General features: G+C 38.4%; 1 protein-coding gene and 1 pseudogene across 1 annotated transcript in view; one reads left to right on the forward strand and one right to left on the reverse strand.

Annotated features, from left to right (window-relative positions):
* The window catches only part of Skor2 (SKI family transcriptional corepressor 2), a 33,874-nt gene extending 33,555 nt beyond the window's left edge, over positions 1-319 (forward strand). Inside the window, exon 7 of the mRNA XM_020172476.2 lies at positions 257-319. Coding sequence (XP_020028065.1) covers positions 257-319 — 63 coding nt within the window. The remainder of the gene's footprint in view (positions 1-256) is intronic.
* Positions 320-19,256: 18,937 nt separating this feature from the next.
* LOC109692085 (MICOS complex subunit MIC19 pseudogene) lies at positions 19,257-19,909 on the reverse strand (annotated as a pseudogene).
* Positions 19,910-21,113: the final 1,204 nt, after the last annotated feature.

A 21,113-nucleotide genomic window follows, 5' to 3' on the forward strand; every position in this document is an offset into this window, starting at 1 on the left:
AAAGACCACAGGCTAGCCCCAGGCACAAGCTGTAGCAATGGCCAGTGTGATCCCCTGCTCGGTCCTCAATGTACTTTTTATCAGGCCTTAGCAATGCTATATTCAAAGAGCCCCATTCTCCTGAGCAGATGGAGACCTCTTCTCCTAGAGGAAGATTCATTGATATCACATTGTTAAATAGGATGAAGGGTCTCCATTATACATCTGTCTCCAAATTTAGCTTACCTGAATAGTTTTTCTTGTTTTTGTCTTACAGATACCCTATGCAGCAAGCTTGATTAGGAAAGAAAAGCTTGGTGCTCATCTCAGCAAGAGCTAGAAGGTAAGATCACCAGAGGAGAGAGATTTTCTTAACAATTCTTGTTATTGCTGACTGCACTCTTTATTGATGTATTTGGAACAGCTCTAGGGATTGGTAAAGCTGAATCCTCTGTTTAAGTCAATATACCAGTGAACTCTGTTATATCTGGAAATAGGACTTCTTAAATGAATGGCTAACTGCTTCTTGACAAATTCCTAAAACTGAGATAATTCTGTATTGATTCTGCAGAAGTGATATTCATTCTGCTTGGAGGTTTTCTTCTCCTTAGGGTTCTGCTTGATGCCCTGTAACTCCCTTCTGAAATGTCAGCAGAAAGGCTGATGGTGCTTCATCTTCTCCATCTCTCCTTTGGTTCCAAAAAGTCTTCCCCAAATCTGACTTTCTGTGTGTGAATTGCTCCAGTGGTGATATGAACGACTGGGGGCAATTCTGACCGGGGAGCCCTTCTGTTCCAAGAATAGCAATTCATTCTTTCTCTAAACCAGTAAGAGTTTCTCATATGAATCCAGGTTCAAGGTCACATCCTTGATAACAATTTAAAAAATAGATAGTCTGAGCACTTCTGAAAAAGCGCACAGTGAAAATTTAATGCCTCTATTTAGAACATGCCTAAGCATTTCCAAAGCCACCTTTTGATTCTATGGAAGAAGACATGTATTTATTAGAATTGTGGGAATGCAAAAACTAGGACGTAGTTGTTTCTGTAACAACATATTGGGATTATCTAACAATTTGAATTGCTAAATCAGGAAAAAAATTAAGATTCGAGAGGTAGAATTTGTTACTGCCCATGGCAAAGTAGAATTGTGGCCATTAATCAATTTGATACAGTCCCAAAATGATTCTTCCCACTCTTTCCCTCTGGAACAGATTTTCCTTCTTTCTTTCTCTTTCTTTTCTTTTGCAGTACTGGGGTTTGAAGTCTGGTCCTTGCACATGCTAGGCAATCACTCTACCACTTGAGCCTCACCCTAAGCCCATAGAAGAATATTTACAACTCAATAGAAGTTATTGGCAAAAAAAAAAAAAAACCTTCCTCAGAATGAAGGCTCATGGTTCCTTTTCTTTCCTTCATGCCTGTCTTCTGTATATCACATCTGCTCTCTCATGAGCAGGTGACAATTCTTCTTGCAACATTATTAGTGGCATTTTTTAGTATTTGCCTTCAACAATGATAATTATGGCAAATTTCCTCAGACACTCAAAGCACTTTCCAAATCAGTCTTCCACTCCTAGGCTTTCCTTTAATTTTGCACCTAGGGAACTTGAGGTACAGAAAAAGGAGATGTAACATTTTGTCTGTGATGCAAAGAGAAGAAGCAATTCTAGGGCTCCCAGGTTTAGATGCAGTGCCTGTCTACTCCTAAGGCATGGACTTCCTGTTCTCACTGAGCAGGTTTCTGCAACAGCGATGTCCAGAGAGTACGTTATTCTGTTTCTATCTCCATGAAGTTATACATAAATATCCCCATGAGTTTGGCTTTGTTCTATTTACTAAAATATTTTTTACCAAAGCTGAATTTGGACAATTTCTTTTACATTATATCATACCAGGCTGGCACCAGTCATGTGAAATGAAAATTTAAAAACATTCAGATTCCAGTAAATCTAACTAAGGATATCAAAGTAATCAAGGCAAGAATGATTCAAATTAAGTTTGATTCTACATGTTTAATACTTGAAAATGTCAAACTAGGAATTTTCTTTCAAATCAAAGAAAAAATATTAACATGTGTTTTAAAATAACCTTTTTATTAAAGTATAACACACATTTAACAAAGTCTATAAATCATAAAGTTATACACATTATGAAGTCTGTATATAGAAAGGGGTGAATTTCCACAAGATAAACTCACCTATGTTAATGGCAATCAATAACAAACCTGTGCTCCCTGCCCAGTTTCTCATACCCGCTACCTCCAATAAAGGTTAATTTGCCTGCTTTTGAACTTCATGTAAAGGAAATTGTATAGTATGGTCTCTTGCATCTGGCTTCTTTTACTCAGCATTTGTGAGGTTCATCCATTAGACTATGGTTTGATTAATATGTAGGAACTTCAATAAACTCTTTTAACTCCTTCCACTTCCCCATCTCATCTTTTCTTCTTGTCACACATGAGCCCATCTTGCATCTACAAAATGAAGACTCCCTGCCCTGAAACCACACCTCTGATAGTGACATAGCATATGGCTAGGTGGAAAAGAAGAGATTGATTTGTGCTTAGTAACTAATGCTTCCTCCATGCTGATTTTGTTTCCATCCTTGCAGACAACAGGGATTTCTCTAAGTAGACCCTGGTGCTTTCAAAAGATTAGTGGTTACTTAAATGCTTAGCTAAATCAGCCAAGCAGAGAATCACGACCGTATTGTTAGAGGCAGTCTCTGATTCTCAACATGCCAAGCCTGCAAGGAGTTACCCCAAGAGAGATTACAAAACAAAATCATTACGCCAAGGGAGAGAAACAAATTCTATCTTGTTGAGTGACCACCGGTTTCCAAATTAGGGACTGATGCATTAATGTCTTCTGCAAGAGTGACCCTTAAGGTAGTAAGCTATCTTCTTGCCACCCAGTGGATTCCAATATGACTATTAAGGGGAGGAAGCTTTTCAAAACCACAGGCAATCCACTTAATAAGCAGAGCAAGTACTGCCACATATCACTGCTCCACAAATCTTTTTTGCCCTACATTAGCACATAAGAAATTCTATGTTGAGTCAAAATAAAGGTCCACCCAGGCCAAGATACTTACTGTATAATTCTACCAGAAAAATAAATTATTGTTCTTTTTTTTAAATTATTGTTCTTAAGAATATCAATCTGAAAATTTAGGTATATGCACTGAATACTCTTAACTTGTCCTTGATAAATCCTTACATATTCATTATCCATGGATTTATTTCAGCCTTTCTTCAACTTAGGCATAGACCCCTATAGAGCAATGAATTCTATTTGTTTAGCAACTAATGACTAGCTATACAAAGTGTAGATTGTTCTATTTATCTTCAAACTACTTTCTAAAACAAGGCTGTTAGATTAGACATTGTACTTCTCTGCATATTTGTTGTACTGTGAGCTCATGAGTACATGAGAAGGATTTGAAAATATTTCATAATGTCCTGAGCATCATCCATTGATCCAGCACCCACCCCCTTCTTTTTGGTGGGACTGGGGTTTGAACACAGGGCTTCACACTTGCAAAGCAGGCACTCTACCATTTGAGCCATACATTTTTAACCCCAGAATGATTCCTTGCCTGTAGTTATTTCTGTGACCCAGTCTTACAAAGACACCCCAGTGTAATCTATGTGCCATCTGCACCCCAAATAAAAATGGCATGATGTCAACACTTTCTACTTTACATTCACTTTCTTTCAAGTACCTTAAAAAATTTCAAATATCATTCATGTAACTAGTTGAAATACCCACGTCTTTCACAGAAAAGAATTAAATCACTTTATATGGGAATCATAGGAAATAGATCATTTATAGTCAACTCTTGTTGACCAAGTTGGAAATGATAATACCTATCACTTTTTGGGCACCAACTATGCCAGATCCTGGGCTAAATTCTTTGCTTTGTTGTCCTTGTAATTTACAGCTCTGTAAGGTAAATCTTAAAACTTTGTAAGATAGATCATATTATTATCTCCCATTTCAAAGATGAGAACATCGAGGCTCAAGGAAGTCACATAGCTGGCAAACGACAGAGTCAGGATTAAGTCCTGATCTGTTTGACTCTACAGCCATTTCCCTGCCTTCCTTGGAGCTTTGGAATGATGATGAAGAAGTCTGGGTTCTACATAGGCCACTACTCCCTGTGTTACTTTGAGTAATATCATTTAATCTGTTTGAATCTCACTCTTATCTATAAATTATCGGTGACTGAACTTGATCAAAGTCTCTTCCAGTTTTACAATTTCCCTAGCCATCTTGTGTGCCAGTCTTCTGCACATTCTCTCTCCTTTCTCCCAGAGGGACTGCTTTCATTAAAGGCATGTCAAAGTCATGTTTAACATCCAAGGGATGACCCACCTACTTTTGCCTTATGTCTGCATTTTTTCATCACTAATTGCTACTTTGCATCCTTCTGGAGAGTTTGAAAGTATGTTTTCCCCACCATGTTAACAGTACCATTTTGGTAAATTCCTGTTATGTTTACTTCACTTCCGGAATAATTGTTATAAAGTGATAAAAAGAAAAATATCTTAAAAGGATGTTGAGGAATTACAGCTGAACACCCCGTCTTCCTGTTGTATGATCAAAGATGAAGAGTTGGGATGATGTATGTATTCTTTCATCTTTAGTCAGATGTAAGAGGACAAGGTTCTTCCAAAACTCTCTATTGAGAATTGCAAAGTGCCCCCATTGTTAAAAGCACCTTAGGTCAGTTGTCTTACTTTATCTTCAGTAAACTCATTGAGTGAAGTACCACTTCTTCCTCTATCCTACAACTGAGAAAGCTGAAGAGCAGAAAGATAAGCAAGTTGCTTGTAGTCTCGCTGTTAGGCAGTGACAGGATTTGGGCCAGGCTGTCTGGCTCTACAGCCTGTATTTCATTTGCTCTCCTCTAATTTGTAGTCTGAAATCATAGCCTAATTCACATCTTCTATTACAAGTTACAAATATGCAATTAATTACCATTCTAATACTCTTATTGATATTGAATCACAAAATCTCCAGTTGTATTTCTACAGTCTTCCTGATACCCTAAGACTAAATACATCAATAAATAAATGTAACTTGGGCACCCATAGCATGGAATTCTGTTTGCCCTTGAACCACAGGCTGTCTTAATGTTTGCCCAACAACAAAGCGAAGCTTCTAGAATCAGCCAAAACTTTGTTGTAAAGAAGGCATAGAGACCAGCACTCTCTGATTTAATAGTTCCAGTTTAGGTCAGTGTCCTCAGAGATGCATAAGCTAAGATAAGGAAGACATTTTCATATTTACATTTTTAAAAATTGTATTGAAACTGTACTAAAATGTTTTCTTTTGAAGGTATAGTAACTACTACTTTAAGTGTTTTTAAAGCTGTCTGGTTGTATTATGCTCAGGTTGTTATTCTGTGCTTTTGTCTTATCCCAGGTGCAAAGACCCACTTACTCTCATTCTCTTGTAAGATACAGCCTGCCACTGAGCACTTCGGGCCTACAGAAAGACTGAGAATTCAAAGGGCTTGGGAATCAAAAGCAAAATCAGGTTCAGGAGAACCCAAGGACAAAGTGACCTCAAAGCAGCATGGACAACCATGTAAAATAGACTGTAGCAGCCATTCATTAGTGGGGGGAGGGGGGAGCCAACCAGAGCAGTCAATGCTTGTCGCATCTTTTGGTGGAACCAAAGTTTGAGTATTTGTGTTTTTAAGGGACAGCCGAACCCAGAGTGTAGGAAGTGCTATTATATTAGCAAACAGACTGGGTGGGAGATCCACGGATGGTCCCACGTGGTCTCAGTCCTTGCCCACACGGAGAGAACGTCTTTTACTTTTGAAAAAGTGATTCGTAGTGAAAAGAAAACAGAAGACCTGTCCCAGCAATGAGGATTGTGTTTAAACAGACAAGAAGACATTAGCCGTACAAACCTGCTTTTCATACCACACTGGACAGACACACGTGGCCCTTTCCTCTCTGGTAACTTTGCCTGCTGTATGAATGAAGATTGTATTCCTCTGGAAATATTTTACAGTTTAATATTGAGTGTAATTAAGAATATAATCATGTTATCAAAAATGGTATTTAACTCCGTTGTAGTTTCTTTAACATTCATGTGGATAAAAAATCTATAATAAAAAAACTATGAAGTAATATCTGCATTCATGTTTTTTTAAATGCACATTTTCTGGGAAGCAACTCATAGAAACCAATGTTTTTTAGAATTATTTTGGAAGTGACTATTTGAATAAATTATTTTTGAAAACACAGTTCCTTCAAAAATGATCATTAAAAGCTAGACTAGCCTTTTGCCCTTGTCACTGTCCAGAGACCTTTCCATCACACTAGAATCTTTGTGTAAGTAAAGTAGTGTTCTAAATTCCTGCCAGGTCTTCCAACTGTATTGGTGACAGAGTTGATGTTGTGGCTTCTTCCTTCCTTACTGTAATGTTAAATCCAAGTTCATGCAATCAGTTTATGCCAGAAATTCTGCCTTTTGGATGAGACAGATACAAGAGCCAAAATAATGACCCCTTTTCTGCCATGATTTCTGAGGTAATGCTGGATTGCAAACAGTCCACCATAGACACTCTCCTAACCTGAGGTTGCCAATGATTATCTTACCTGAAGGTATATCTAGCAGTTGGCATACTTTGATAGATTTCAAAAGATATTTAAAATGTGCATATTTAATACTTCTCACTCACCAGCACTATCCAAAAAACTACACAATTTACCCTTGAGAAAGATAAATGTTCTTATGTTGGCTGCCACATTGTGTTAGTTTTCCATTGCTGTTGCAAATACCTGAGATAAATCAACTTATAAAGAGAAAAGTTTTATTTTTGCTCCTGGTTTCATAGATTTCAATCCATGGTCAGTTGGCTCTATTGCTTTCAAGTTTGTGGCAAGGCAGTGTATCATGGAAGGAATGTGTAGATACGGGAGCTGCCCTCCTCCTAGTAGCCAAGAAGCCAAAAGAGAGAAAGAGGAGGAGTCATTGTCTTAATTTCCCTTTCAAGGCACACCCCCAACAACTTAACCTCCTCTCACTAGGCCTCACTTCCTAAAGGTTCCACTGCCTCCCAATAGCACAACAGGCTACCGAGCAAGCTTTCAACAATGGACTTTTGGGGGTCATTCAATATTTGAATTATAGTACATATTAAAAAATCAAAGGGAGGATACTCATCTGTGATTTTCTTCCTGGATTATGAAGGATGAGAAGCCAGTCAAAAAAGGGATATAAACTGAGATTCCTGGAATCTGAGGACTGGTTCCCAGCAACCACTAGAGAAAGCTAATATGAAGGTGCTGTAACAAAGGATGTTCAGTTTGAGCCATTATTCTAGGAGGAGTCCAAGTATGAACATGGGATGGCACATATTTCTGAAACCAGCCCGAAAAATTCTTTTATTTCCAGTTGTATCATTAAATGTCTCAGAGTTACAAGTGCACAAATACCAGCAAATGATTTTGTAGCAAATGGGACATGAGAATCAGATAACTTGATAAGTATGTCTACAGCATCCTGGAGATATTAACCATGCCATCACTCTAAATTGAGTTAATAGTCATGCTTAGTGCAGAGAAGGTTATTGACCTGTGTTGCTGAGAACGGAAAACTGCACTGGTGCTTTCCAGTTCTCCACCTAAATTCCAGGACTCCAAAGGAGTCCAGCACATCTCCAAGAGTGCTTCGGGACTTTTGATATACTTATTCCCATGGCCTTAAAGCCTCATTTCTTAAAGTATTTTATAGGACTGAGTCTCTATGTCCTATAGCACTGGAAGCTAGCAATTTTCCATCTTTAAAGTAGCACACCAAAATCCAAAAACTTTAGAGAAAGAGTCAGGGAAATCCAATAGATGATATAAAGATGTCATTTATCCCATGTATTTTCTCATTAAGGGCAGAGAACACCTCTTCTCCTAATAATTTTTGAAGCTTTTCAGCTGAAACAAAAAGAATTTCTCCCTAAAACTGGATATGCATGGGTTATCTGAGATGCCTTGTGGAAACAGACAGGACATCCATCTACAGTGCTGCATAGGGCTAAAAATAAAGCCACTCTTTGGAAGGACAAATAAAAAGTATTGGCTCTCCAAAATGACAGCAGAAAAAGGTTGTGCTCCTTTCTTTGACTATTTTATCATGTCAAAATTCCAAGGTCAATTCAGATACTATCTAATGAAGAACACAGGCAATGCAAATAACATTCTCTATTTTAACTCCACATTAAATTATAAGATCAGGAAAGACCATAGCAAATCAAAGCAAAAATTCCAGCCTAACCAATAAAGTATTTCCTATTGAGGTAAACCATACATTTCAGACTGATACTTTTGATCCTCAGAATGCCTGAGTAATTGCTCATCTGCTTGCCACAGGCAAGGACAGTGGAACATTACATCCCAATTTCCTTCAATTGAGCTATGAGTGTGACTCAGCTCTGTGGAAAGTAGAGGGAAACTCTTCCCCAAGCTTCAAGGGATGTGATCAAACAGAGAGGAGCTCTTTCACTTAAAACTAAGAGTTAAAGATAGTCTTGGTCAGCAGAGAGGAAGGTCAGAGAAAAGGACCTCTTGTGTAGTAAGAATGTGTGACCATGTCATTTAATGGAGTACTCCAGCAGACTGTAGACCCTAGGAAGAGGGCTCCTTTGTCCTCCTCTACTTAGTGCACAAGGTCTGATCATCTTACAATGTTCTCCATAGACAGCCCAAACTGTGCTTGTTTTATACCCTCTTCGTGGGGAAAATGTGCTCCCTAAGATTTATAAGGGCAGGGATATATACACTTCAGCTCACCAGCACTTGATAGTGCTGAGCACAGTCCCTGCCATATAGTAGCTACAGAATTTTTTCTTTTTTTTTTGCTAAATGAGCAAGTAGATAATCATTTATTTTATTTGAGCTAGTCACCAGGGCAGATCAGTTCACTGTTGCCACTTTGAACTCCCTCAAAAACTGGTGACATTTTTTTTTGGTTCCAAATGATCATATGTAGCAGATAATAGCTGCCATGCACTTGTACCCACTCTCAGGTGACAATACATCTAAATAAAAGACTACCTTCCCTGGGCCATGTTCCGGCCACTGGAATACATGTGGAACTTTCAGGAAGTTCTCTATAACAAGTGCTTGACTTAGTTAAGTGCCTCTTTATTCCCTGGCTTGTCCCTCCTTCCTGATGTCTGTAATGTGGATAGAGCCCTAACAGCAATTTGGGGTTGTGAGGTGATTTTGAAGATGGAAATTATATGCTAAGTAAAACACAGAAAGATAATAGAGGCTTATCTAACAACTACAATAGTAGTTTCCAAATTCGGAATTCCATTTCCAAATTTCCTTAGAGCTCAGCAGCACCGGCAAGTTCAAGAGCAAGAGGTTACCAATTATCATTGCCTACCATAATAGGTTCCTGTTGTTCTCATGGTATTCATGGGTAGGTTCCAGGCTTAGGAAAGCACACCAATGAGAAAATCAGGATGACAACAAGCAATTCCAATTCAAGACTCTGGGATATGACAGGCAAATAGTTCTTTGCTCAGGAACCGATGTGCATCCTGGTGTTTTTGGTTAGAAAGGGAGCAAGGTAAGCTTGGGAACTCAGGTAAAATCCCTGAGATTTCCAAATTTGAGCCAGCAGTCACACAGGCCTGAGAGAAAGGAGATAAAGCTTTTGTATGCAGTTTAACTCCAATGCTCACTTGGGCTCTGAAACAGAGTTGTAGTTTTAACAAGAGGATGAGACTGGGAGTGGGCTGGTTGTAACTCTGAGAACTGAAAACACCTTCCTGCAGATGGTCATGTTTCCATATCAGGCTGAATTCACATATAGTTTAGAAGTAATGCATTCAAGTTACCTAAAGCAAATAATCATTCTGAAAAGCCTTGAATCTGTGCTAAATCAAGTACACCCCTGAAAGCATTAGCTAGTGTCTGGAGTTTTCAAATAATAAAGTCTATTCTTCTCATCCGACTTTTACATCATCTCGCTATTAAAGACAGTGGCTTCCTGGATGATTGTTAATGATGGTTTTCTTTATTATATTTTAGACCGTTTAGCAAAGTTTATTGATTTATACTTCCTTGTAATTAGTTGTAGTGATTAAAATAGCTTTTATGGCCCTCTAGAGATTGACTTTTTAAAAGAATCGACATTTCCCCCAAATTGTGTGCTTTAAAACATGGTTAAATACTGTTTGAATTCAGTACTAAAACATCAATGGTGGAACCGTGATTTCAAATGCAGTTGTTTAAATTAGAAATAAGGGCAAAATAGTTTCTGCTGGGTATTGAGGTGGGGGGGGGAGTGGGTGGTAAGGGAGGGGGTGGGGGCAGGGGGGAGAAATGAACCAAGCCTTGTATGCACATATGAATAATAAAAGAAAAATGAAAAAAAAATGCAGTTGTTTTCTCATCCCTATATTTATATAGCACTATCATCCAATTACTTGGCAGCCAATAATAACACCAGACAACTTTCACTGAGTGTTTACAATCGGTAAAAAAAACATTGTGCTAAGTATCTTAATGAATTATTTCATTTAATCCTCTTCACAATCCTATGAAGTAGGTACAATTTAATTGAAACTTTGAGTTAAGATACCCAGATGATAAATGGCAAAGCAAGAATTTGAACCTAGGTCCATTGTAACTTCAAAATCTCTACTTTTAACCACTCAACTCCACTCCTCACTGTCAAGTGAGTCAAGTAGAGTCTCATCTACACATAGGCATAATTGAAAGGTACTGGAAGACCCCCTTCTTAGCTATCTCCCCTTACCAACCTCACTTTTATGCTTAGCATGATTCCTTTGACTAAGGAAAGACAAATACTCCAAGTCAGTGCACAGAGAGTGGTCTGTGCAAGAGCTAACAATATAAAAGTCATAGAGGAAAACATATGAGTATACCTTTGCAACCATGGGTCAGGCAATGGTATCTTATATATGACACCAAAGATATAGCAACAAAAGAAAATAATAAATAAATTGGAGTTAATCAAAAAAATTTTTAAACTTTTGTGCTGGAAATGACACCATAAAGAAAGTGAAAACCTAGCTCACAGAATACAAAAATGTTTCAAATAATATGAAATGACATTCAACATCATGAGACATTCAGTATGAGTACAACAAAACCATAACAAGATATAATTTCATGCCACTAGATGACAGCTACCAAAAGGACAGGCAGTAACAAGCGTTCAGAAAGATGTGGGAAAATCAGAACCCTTGTACCCTGCTGGTAAGAATTTAAAATGGTGTGCAGTCACTGTGAAAATAGTTTGGCAGTTCCTCAAAAAATTAAAATTACCATGTCACTGAGAAATTTTACTCCTAGCTATGTACCTGTTATGGTTTGGATAGAAAGTGCTCTCCAAAAGGTCCACATGTTGAGGAGTTGATTCCCCAGCTGGTGGATTCAAACATTAAGTGGTAATTGTACTATGAGGGCTCTGACATAACCAATGGATTAACCCCTTGGTGGATTCAGAATTTGATGGTATTATTGAGAAGTGGTGGAAACTAGAAAGCAGGGCTTAGTTGGAAGAAATATGTCACTGGGGATGGAAGGTATAGCTTATCCTCTTGGCTCTCTGCTTCCTGGCCAACATGAGGTGAACAGATTTCCTCTGCCATGTCCTCCCACCATGATTTTCTGCCTCACCATAACCTAAAAGCAATGGAGCCAGCTAATCATGGACTGAAGCCTCTGAAACTATGAATCAAAGTAAATCTTTCCTCCTTTTAAGTTGTTATAATAAGGTATTTTTTCACAGTAATACAAAGTGACTAACACTAAAAGTATTGAAAACAATGATTCAAACAATGGCTTTTCATGGCTACTATTCCATTGTATGCTTATACCCCATTTTGTTTAGTCATTCTTCTATTGATGAATATTTGGGTGGTTTCTACCCTTTGTCTATTGTAAATAGTGCTGCTTCAAATACTTGTGTACAAGTATTTGAATACCTGTTTTCAATACCTTTGAGTACATACCTAGGAGTAGAATTGCTGGGTGATATGATAAATGGTTTAAATTTTGAGAAACCACCAAACTATTTTCCGTGGTGGCTGCCCACTATTTTACATTCCTACCAGCAGTGTACAAGGGTTCTAATTTCCCACATCTTCACCAATGCTTGTTACTGCCTGTCCTTTTGATAACTGTCATCCTAGTGGAATGAAACAGCATCTCATTGTGATTTTGATTTTGATTTCCTGGATGATTCATGATGTTGAACATCTTTTCATGAGTTTGTTAGTTATCTGTATACCTTCTCTGGAGAAATGTCTATTCAAATCTTTTTTACCATTTTCTTTTACTTTTCCTTTTTTTTGCCAGTACTACCAAGAAAAATAAAAGGAAAAAAGAGAACAAAAGCAACACTGTATCATGACAGTCAATAAATGTGTCATCAATGCATGCTCTGACACACCTTGACAAACAAATACCTAACACACCATTCATATTACTTTATAACAGTCCCACTTTTGCCTGTGTCTATAGCTAAAGACAAAAGAGAAATGATACTTTTTGTTTTTCCCTTCAGGGAAAAGTATGTTAGAAGAAAACCATGTGATTGTTCTATTATTTCAGAAAAGGAAAGCTGTTCCATAGTGTAACAAGTCTGCAGAGCCCTCGCAGGCCACAAATTCTTTCTAACATCTATATTCATCCTTCATGATGTATTTGTGTGCCTTCCCCTTACTCCACCACCAACTATCTTTCCAGAGTATATACATGGCTGACTCAAGAAAGATTAATAAGGTAATGTTTACAAGAGAGTTCTTGCCTCTAATAAGCTACATAAATAACAACAGATGTAAGAAAATTCTTGGGAGATACTAATTAATTCTCAGAACTCCTAAGAGGTTTCCTTCCTTTAACATTAAATAACAAGGCAGGAATACTCTTGGCAACCACAGGTGCTCCGTCTTCTGGAACAGAACTTTTTATTCCTCTCAGTAAGCCAACGTTACTGACCCTTGCAGCTACTCCAGAACCAAACTGAATTGGGGTAGTATTCCCAAATATCCAAAGGCTTGAAAACCAATACTAGAGAAAAGAAATATATCTAATGTTTTGTACCACCACTTCTTTTTTTTTTTTTTTTTTGAGATAGAGTCTTACAATGTAGTATCCAGACTAGATTGGGCTATAGCCCAGGCTGGCCTCAAACTTGTGATCTTAGCTTCCTGAGTACATGTGCCACTCACTTGGCTCCACCACTTTTATCTTAATTTTTTTGATGTTACCAGTCTACAGAATACAACTCAAATCCTTACATATTGGTAATTTGGACCCAATCTCAATTTGTTATCTCACATCAGGACTTCTTTCCTACATTGGTCACCTTTTTCTGGTCTTCTTGCCTTTGTTGACACCATTTCTCCATCTAGAAGTTCCTCTTGCTCCTTTCTTCTTGCCTAAATTCTGTCCAACTCCCAAGATTCAGCTGAAGTCAATTCCTGGCCCTAGTTCTCCAAACCCTCAGAGTCTTCCTGTTCTCTCAATCTTGTAAGGCACCTGCTTTTCTATGCCAATCAGTTGGTGTTCCTTATGTGGTGCCTTTGGTTTGTATTGCTCTTGCTTGGGCGTGTGCCCAGTGAGACTGTAAATTCCTTCAGGGCAGGAACAAATACTCCCTGTCCTACATCGTGCTCAACTTGGCTCAATAAATACAGCTGTTCCATGTTTTCTAATGCAGATGACTTGGATGCCTTAAAGGCTCAGAACTTGTATACAGGTTTGTAAAAAACTATCAGAACTTGGGAAGATGCAATGTGGCCAGCCAAGCTAGTCTTCCTCCCTAGCCATGCTCCATTTGTTATCAGCATCTCTTCCTCCCACCAATGCCCTTCACAGTCTCTGTCTCTCTTCTGCTTATATAGACAGATGCCTTTTGATTTTCAAACTTCTATATATATTACACAGTTTATCTCCAGATGCAAAGTTGGTTAACTCTGCCAACACCAACAGATGAAGGCAGGAGTTTGCACAGAGTCACTGGGTTTTAAGAATAAACAGCCCAACCACAGTCTTCCTTGAACTTTGCCTTCTCCTCTGGCTGCTGTCCCTTTTCTCCTTCTTGTTCCTGCCAGTTCCTTCTACAGTTCTTTGCAGATTTATGTGTTCCTTGGCACCTAGCTTCTACAACACCAGGGGACAGATTTAACTTTATATTGGATCAAGTCTTTGTTGTTCTTATTTTGTTGATTCCTGATTGTATCTGTTTTGTACCCTTTCTTTAAAACCATATTTTAAGAAATGTTTAAGAAATTAAGCAATAAATAAAGCCCTAAAATCTCAGCTAAGCAAGTGACTTAGCATTGTGAATGTTTATCACTTATCCAATGTTGCTCAGAAGAAACTTCCCTAGGCACTATGGTTCTGACAATTCTGACATCTTCCAAGCTCTCCAGGGAATGCACTCCATCCAGCAGCCATCAGAAGAAAAGAGACATTGTAGAGAAGACTCTTTTAAGGCCTTAGGCTAAAAATGAAATTTACATTCTGTTGACCTGAACTCAATGGTACAGTCCCACCTCACTGTAGGTGTTGGGGTCTGGGGACCTAAAGGAAAGATGAGTGAGTCAGTATCCCATTCCTTTTGAGAGCACTATGAGCCCTGCACCCTGAGAAGGAGTTACAAATCTGCATTGCTATACCCTAAGGAGGAGATACAGGGTCTCATAAATTTGCGACAGGGCTGGTAAACAAACTGCTCCAAGGTTGTTTCCCCCATCCAATAAGGGGCAAACAGACCAGCTCATGGAAGAGAGCCTGCGCCCGGGAGTCCACTGCCAATGGAACAAAGCCCACTGAACCCCTACCCTAGCCCAGAGTGAAAGCGTCCATAAAAAGCCCCAGCCTTCACCTGAGCAGGAGCCACGGGTTTCCGGGCTCCGCTGCACTGCTCTAGCCGTTGCCTTTCCTTTCTCTCTAATGAACCATACCTTGTGGACCAGCCTTATCTCACGAGTCAATCAGCTGCCTCACAACCCAGTTCTCTGGCCTGTGAAGGCAAGAACACTCTGCACCCACCCACAACATTCACACCAGAGTGTAACATAGGGAATCCGCAAAACGCGGACTCAGAAAGGATCCAAGCGGATGCTTGTGAATATTAACAATCGTTACCACACCACATCACTTGTATCTTTTAGCTGCTTTCTCCTTTTATCTATAATATGAAGCCTATTTTTTTATTTCTTTTTTCTGCAAGAGATTCTTTATAAGCACACCGCTTTTTGTTCTTATTTGGATCAATGCTTTGTGGGTTTATAGCCTTCCACTCATTCAAGATTCTTCCCATTGCCCGCTTAGTTTAGTTCTGCCATTTCTTATAATTTTTCTTCCTATTTTTATCAATGTATTGTTGGAATACACCTTCAAATAACTTTCTCAAAAAGGCTACATGAAATGAATCTTCATTACAATATAAACTTCTAAGCTGGGCAAGGTGGCTCACATCTATAATTTCTGCTACTCTGGAGGTAGAGGTAGGAGGATTGAGAGCTCCAGGACAACCTGAGAAAGTTACTGAGTCATTTTCTGAAAATAAGATTTTATAAAAGATCAGAGCCTAGTTGGACCAAACAAAACAAAACAAAAAACCCCAAGTTTCTTGAAACATGGCCTTTGCCATGCATACTGTTCTAACACTATTGCCTTAAAGAATACCAATATAGTTACTCAAGAAGTATTTGCTGGCTAGTAAACACTTTTTGAGTCTTGAATGTTTAAAATACTTTAAAAATATAGTTTTTGCTAGGAGAATGTTAGATTTGCTTTGTTTATTTTTTTCATTTTTAAAATTAGTCAATATTGGAAGGCAGTAGATAGTTTGACAGCACAATTATAGATTCAAATTTATTTTCCTTCAAAACTTGAAAGATGTCATTGTCTCCTATATTTGGTGCTAATTGTTTTCTTTTTTCTTTATAGATAACATTTTCCTCCCTTGAAGCTTTTAGAAGCTTCTCTTTAATAAGATACTTTGTATTTTGAAAACTACTTAACCTACTTAGTACCTACTAGGTCTTTACAGTGAGAACACTCTTATTCTTTTCATCTTTGGAAGTTTTTATTCTGTATTATTATTTCCTAGCCCAAATTTCTGTCCCTATGAAACTCCTTGGGCAAGGATGATGGAAGTCAGTGCTGGGAAAGGTGACTACTTCACAGAGAGATCCTCAACAGATCCATCTGTTTTCAGCTTTACTTTTCCTTCTGGGTCTCTGGATGAGGAACTTTTGTGAAATGCTTCATAACAGTAACTTCCACTTTCATGCAACCCCTCCATGGTTCATTCCAAGATATAGCTTTGTCCATTGTACTGCATCCATTCATTAACTTTCATAAACTTTCTTCTTTTTTTTGTCTTCCAGAGACTGTTGAAATTGCTGATATTCCTCCAACTTTACTATTACAAACATATTTCCTTTTTAGTCCATTATAATTTAATGGAATCTCAGGAAGTAGTAAAGAGGAGTACATGTAGTTGTTGCACAATCCTGAAGTAGAAGATAATTATATACATCCATATATATGTGTGTATATATATATAGGTATATATATATACACACATATATATATATTTAAAAGCCCTCATATAATCTTGATGAGCAGCCAAGTTTGGAAGACATTGTCCTGAACTACCTTTTGTTCTCCTGTTCCTTTTATTTTAACACTGAACATTTGCTGTTTTGTAACTCCTTGCATCCTCTGACTCATTTTTCTTAGTACTGCTCACTTTCAGCAGAACAGAACTATTGGGGACCAGGCATGAACCCTGGACTGGGATATAATGGAGTTTGCACAGCCTCTCCATGTAGAAGTTTGCACAGTCTCTTCTACCATAATTTTCCCAGTACCTAGTGTCTTGACCTTTGTTCTCACATCTCCTTGAAGAATACAACCTGTTGTGTCTGCATACCAGACTCCTTATGCAAAACTAGATAAAGTACCAGAACTCTTAGGGACTCCCTAATTCCAAGTTAATCAATACCTTAGATAAGGTGTCCTGAGTGCCTTGATGGTTCCAGAACTGATGTGTTATAATTAAGCTTCATTAGCCTTAGGAAAATTAGCCCACCAAACCTCAGTCCTTTCACCTTGTATCAAGAATTGTTAAAGCTTGATTTTTACCTGAGTCTTTCCCTTGTACAGACCTATAAAATAAACACTCTGGCTCAGGTAGGTGCTCACGTTTCTCATCAGGAACGTGCAGCCCTCCCATCCCCAGCTTTTCTGTTTTATGTATATATGTCTGTGTGTGTCTTATTTCTCATTCCTCGCCGATCTTGGTCAGGTTCACACAGCATACCCACGCAGGTCACGGGCACAGAACTGTGTCTGATTATTTGTGCTTAGCCTACTGCACCTCACGCAATCTCTTGCATGCTGTAAGGCACCTCTTAAAAGTTCAATAAATTCTCGTTGAATGAAAGAATGAACAAAAGAATGAATGGTATGCATTTGAGTAAGTAGTTTCTCTAGATCTGTTATTTTGTTTTCTCAGGTGGTATTTTTTTAAATAAAATTAGTCATCTGTATATAGTCTTTGGGGATTAATCCCCTCTTAAAATAGATACGATGACTTGTTTTTATTTTTTAAAGAAACTTTCCATTTCCAAGACCTATTTCCAGAAACACTTCATAATGCAGAAGCTTTCAGCTTGTAAGTGGCTTCACTGGAGTCTTATACCAGAAATAGCTTGTATGAATCCATAAACATGAATGAGGCTCATTTGTGGGATTTTCCTATTTTGGTCCAACACTGACCTCAAATAGATCCCATTTGGGTGAATTCTGCTGCCATAAACCCATTTAAACTCAAATTTGCTATTGTAAATAACAAGATTAAAAGCAAACATACCTCAGCCATCATTGATTCATAGCTCAGACATAGGTAATAAAATAAATATGTCTACTAAAATATGTTATCAGGATAAAAATGTTAAAAACCATGATCCATTTTTGTCAGTCTTCAAAGTGAGTCTAAATTTTTAATAAATCACATACATCATCTTTATCTTCATGAGTTATTTTTTAGTGATTCCAAGAATAGAGACGCAGACATTTAAAAATAAGGAGAACAAAAGCCAACAAGTTCATTGAAGAATTGTTCTAAGCTCTTGTAGAAAAAAAAAAACACTTTGACCACATACTTGATATTTTTTCACTGACTTAGCAAAGGGTTTTAGTCAATTTAAATAGAAACTGATTTCTTCAATATGCAGGGTTTTCACCTTTTACAGATGAGTTGGCTATCATTCATAACATTTAAGTCAGTTAGGATCATGGGGATATTATCAGCACAACCCAGAATGTGGGAAATTCTGCAGGACAAATGATTCAGTTCTCTCAACAAATAACTTGCTCTCATAACTTGGTTTTTCACAGTACATGGGCTGCTCTGAAGAGAATCAACTGTAGAGAAGCAAAAGTAGAAACACAGAGACCAGTCAGGAGGGATACTACACCAATCGATACAAAAGAGAATGGTGAGCTTGGACCAGGATTTTAGATGAGGAGAAGGTGCAAAGCAATCAGATTTGGATATACTTTTTCTTCTTTGTCAGAAAAGGTATTTATTATTGATAGTGAGTGAAGTAAAGTTGTCAGTACATGATAGAGGTTGAATAAGCCAAGGTTGCCTTTATATTGATAAAAATGCCTTATTTCGCTTGCAATCATAAACATTATTCCAGTAAAAGAGGTACATTTTCTCTCCTTGTTGTCTTCTTACTTGCTTGATCATCATACTAAGTTATAATGAATTAGCTCGTTGATAATCAAAGAAGAGAAAACACCAACAAGCCACAGCCTAGAAAATTCTACCCAGCACGGTTGTCCCAGCTATGTTTTCTTGGTCTCTTCTCCAATTATTTTGGTCTCCATGTCTCCTCTTGGCTTTGCAAGAAAGGAGACCCATCGATGGCAGGTTTGGTGTGAGGAAAAACATTTTATGGTTAGTAGCAATCAAACAGAAAGTATAAAAAGGTGAAGAGGGCTGCTCTCCTCTTTAGTGTACATCATAAATTGCCTTCATTCATACTCAGCAGTGTCGTTTGATGACTGGTCCCTGTCTAGGCTTGGCTTTTCAAATTGTTGCTGATCAAAACATAATATGATTTTGTTGAATCCATTTTTCAGTGATCTTCTCTTTAATTGGGCTATTTTCTAATCGGAGAAAAAAAATGTTCCTTCTCTGGCATTAACGTTCAGGGAGTTTTGTATGTTCTCAAAGTTGATTTTTATCCTCCCTTCTCAAGCATGCTCTATTTGGCATGGTTGACACAGAGGGTGTACTGGCAAGCCAGAGCAGAGCAGCTGAGAGTCTGGTGGGTGTTCTTGGCCTGCAGATCAACACAGACTGGATAATACTCATACTGCTTGAACTTCACTCCTACCTCTTTGGCAGCTTTCTGATATTGCTCGGTGGAACTTTGTAGAACTCTGAGCTCCTCTCCTCCAGTCCAGCCAACTGCTCTTTGTAGAACACACCCTGCTTCTTTATCATTTGGCCTTTCTCTTCCAGCTGCCTAACCAGGTGTTTTGCCTTCCACTGTTCCTCCTCACTCAATATCCTTTCTGGAAGAATAGCTCTGGTTAACTGCTCATTGGCTGGAGCCCTCTCTTGCTCCAGGTCCTTGGCTTACTTCAGTTGCTTCTGATTTTCAGATTTCTTTTTGGCTTGCTTCAATGCCAGTTCCTCTGCTACTCTTCAATTCATCCAAAATTGAAGCACCATAAATATCAGAATACTGCTGAGACTTTGAACCAGGTGGACAGGATTCCTTCTTTTGATCAATCACATTTTCTGAAAGCCAGACACCATTCACCACAATGATGTTCTCATTCTTGTCACCTCCAAGGTGACCCAGCGGGTGCTGGTGGTCCTGCCCATAGCTCCTGCTTCTGTCCCTGCAGAGCCCTAGCGTGGATATGTGACCACTTCAGACCCCGTGTGCATGCAGAGATGCTGGACTCTTCCCTTGCCCAGTGGGAGCAAGGCCATGACCACCAAGAAGTGGACATACATTTATACATTGTCTTGGTCCATTTCGTGCTGTTGTAACAGAATACCACAAACTAGGCAATGTGTACTGAAAAGATATTCATTGGTTCACATTTCCTGAGGCTAAGAAGTCTAAAATCAAGAGACCAGCTTCTGGTTAGGGAATTTCTGCTGTGTCAAACTGTGGCAGGAGGTCAAAGAGAAAGCAAGAGAAGGCAAGACAGCTGAACTTGCCCTTTTGCAATGAACTCACTCTTGACATACAGTATTAGTTAATCCATTCATGAAAGAAGAGTCCTTAAGGCCTAATCCCCTTTTAAGGATTCCACCCCTTACTCCTGTTACAGTGGCAACTGAATTTCAGCATGAATTTTGGAGGGACCATTCAAACAATAGCATATGTTCATTTAAAGCAGAACATACGGGTTTACTTTTGGATTGGATATGTGAGAAAAAGATAGAGTCAATCATGATCCTAGGAATTTTCCCTGAACCACGATAGTGACCATTAACTGAAATATGTTGACTGTAGAAGTAGGTTTCAAAAGAAAAATCTGGAGTTCAGTTTTGGACAAGGTAAATTTGAAATATCTACTAGACACCCAAATGGTAAGTCAGCTAGAAGTATCAGCCAAGACTTAATGGATGAGTTCCAAGTAAGAGATAGAAATGTGAGAATCTTCAGGGAATATCAATGTACTTAGGCCACTAGAATGAATTAGGATAAAGTGAGTGTCTATAGATACAGAAGAGATCCGTTGCTTTGAAAGTATAGTGAAACAAACAGACCTAAAATTTAGTGACTTAAAATAACCACTTATTTTCACGGCTCTGCAATTGAATGTGTATTGATTGATCTAAGCTAGGCTTGGCTATCATGATTTGATTCTGCTTCATGTGTCCCTCGTCCTTCTCCTGGGCCAGTGAACTGTCCTTGCATGGTTTTGTGTTGTTGTTGTTTTCATGGCAATATTGGAGGCAGAAACACAAAAGACTTATTGAGGCTTCAGCTGGCATGGTGTCACTCCCTCCTCATTCTGTTGGTCAAAGCAAGTTGTATGGCCAAATCCAAAGTTTTGAAGATCAGCATAGT

The sequence above is a fragment of the Castor canadensis genome, chromosome 4, assembly GCF_047511655.1.
Source record: "Castor canadensis chromosome 4, mCasCan1.hap1v2, whole genome shotgun sequence".
Taxonomy (NCBI): domain Eukaryota; kingdom Metazoa; phylum Chordata; class Mammalia; order Rodentia; family Castoridae; genus Castor; species Castor canadensis.